General features: G+C 63.9%; 1 protein-coding gene across 1 annotated transcript in view; it reads left to right on the top strand.

The window, feature by feature from the left end:
* LOC103895815 (ras GTPase-activating protein 4) overlaps positions 1-1023 on the top strand; it is an 11374-nt gene that overhangs the window by 3429 nt on the left and 6922 nt on the right. Inside the window, 1 exon segment of the mRNA XM_019471048.1 lies at positions 755-811. Coding sequence (XP_019326593.1) covers positions 755-811 — 57 coding nt within the window.

The following is a 1023-nucleotide window of genomic DNA, read 5'->3' as shown; positions in this document are numbered from 1 at the left end:
CCAGACCCCCCCCCCCTGCCTGCAACCGACTCGCCTCGTTTCTGATGAACTGGGGCAATAAACTGTAAAATGGTGATTTTTTTTTTTTTTTTTGGCAGCGGCGCATGGGAGCGATGACTCGGGTTGTCCCCGGGGAGGAAGCCCGGTCAGGCATCGTGGCCGGCCAACACCCCGTGGCCACCGTGGCACGTGCTGCCTACCCTTCGCACCCTCTGCATCACTGGGGGTGTCCCCAGGGATGTCCCCATCCCTACGGAGGTGTCAGGGCTCTGGTTGCGCCCTGAGGCTGGAGCAGGCTGCCATGGCCCCGCTCCCAGTGTGTGCAACGAGGCTGCGGGTGCCTGGAGCCATTTCGGGGAAAGGGTGGGTTTTGTTTGTTCTTTGCTTTCCTATTTGGAAGAGGAAAGCCACTTTCAGCTGCCAGCGGGATGCAGCGGCCGGACACAGTGAGGGATGTGTTTCCCCCAGCCGGGAGGGAAGCCGGGGTCACCGCGTGCCTGTAGCCGTGGCCAAATCCACCCACCACAGCCGCTGGCTTCTGGGGGTGCCTTTGTACCCCCCACAACTGCCCCCCAGCACCCCATAGCCCTGGGGCGTGCCTACAAGGGGCTCATGCGAGGTCCCCTCCTCTGTGAGGGGGTTTGCCAGGGCTGAAGGCTTTGGTCGCCCACGACCATGAGAGCCCCGCGGGGTTGGGGCAGGGGGCCAGCGGGGCGGCCGGCAGTGCTGACGGGGCTGTGCCGTGTCCTTCCAGCACGGGGAGCAGCGACCCGTACTGCATCGTGAAGATCGACGATGAGGCCATCATCAGGTGAGCGGCTCCGTGTCCCCGGCCGGTCCCCAGGCCTGCCAGCACACCCGGCTCCTGGCGGGTTGCTCCATCTTCACTGCTGCAGGCACAATTATTATTATTATTGCTCCCTGCTTTGGGCTGAGCTGCTCCTCCAGACACAGACCGCGATGTCTAACAGCTGGCCACCCCCCCCCGCCCTGTAAGCCACCCCCTATCTCTTTCCAGCCCGG

This window comes from Aptenodytes forsteri, unplaced genomic scaffold, assembly GCF_000699145.1.
Source record: "Aptenodytes forsteri isolate BGI_AS27 unplaced genomic scaffold, ASM69914v1 Scaffold347, whole genome shotgun sequence".
NCBI classification, from domain to species: domain Eukaryota; kingdom Metazoa; phylum Chordata; class Aves; order Sphenisciformes; family Spheniscidae; genus Aptenodytes; species Aptenodytes forsteri.
This window is presented reverse-complemented; position numbering and strand designations above follow the sequence as displayed.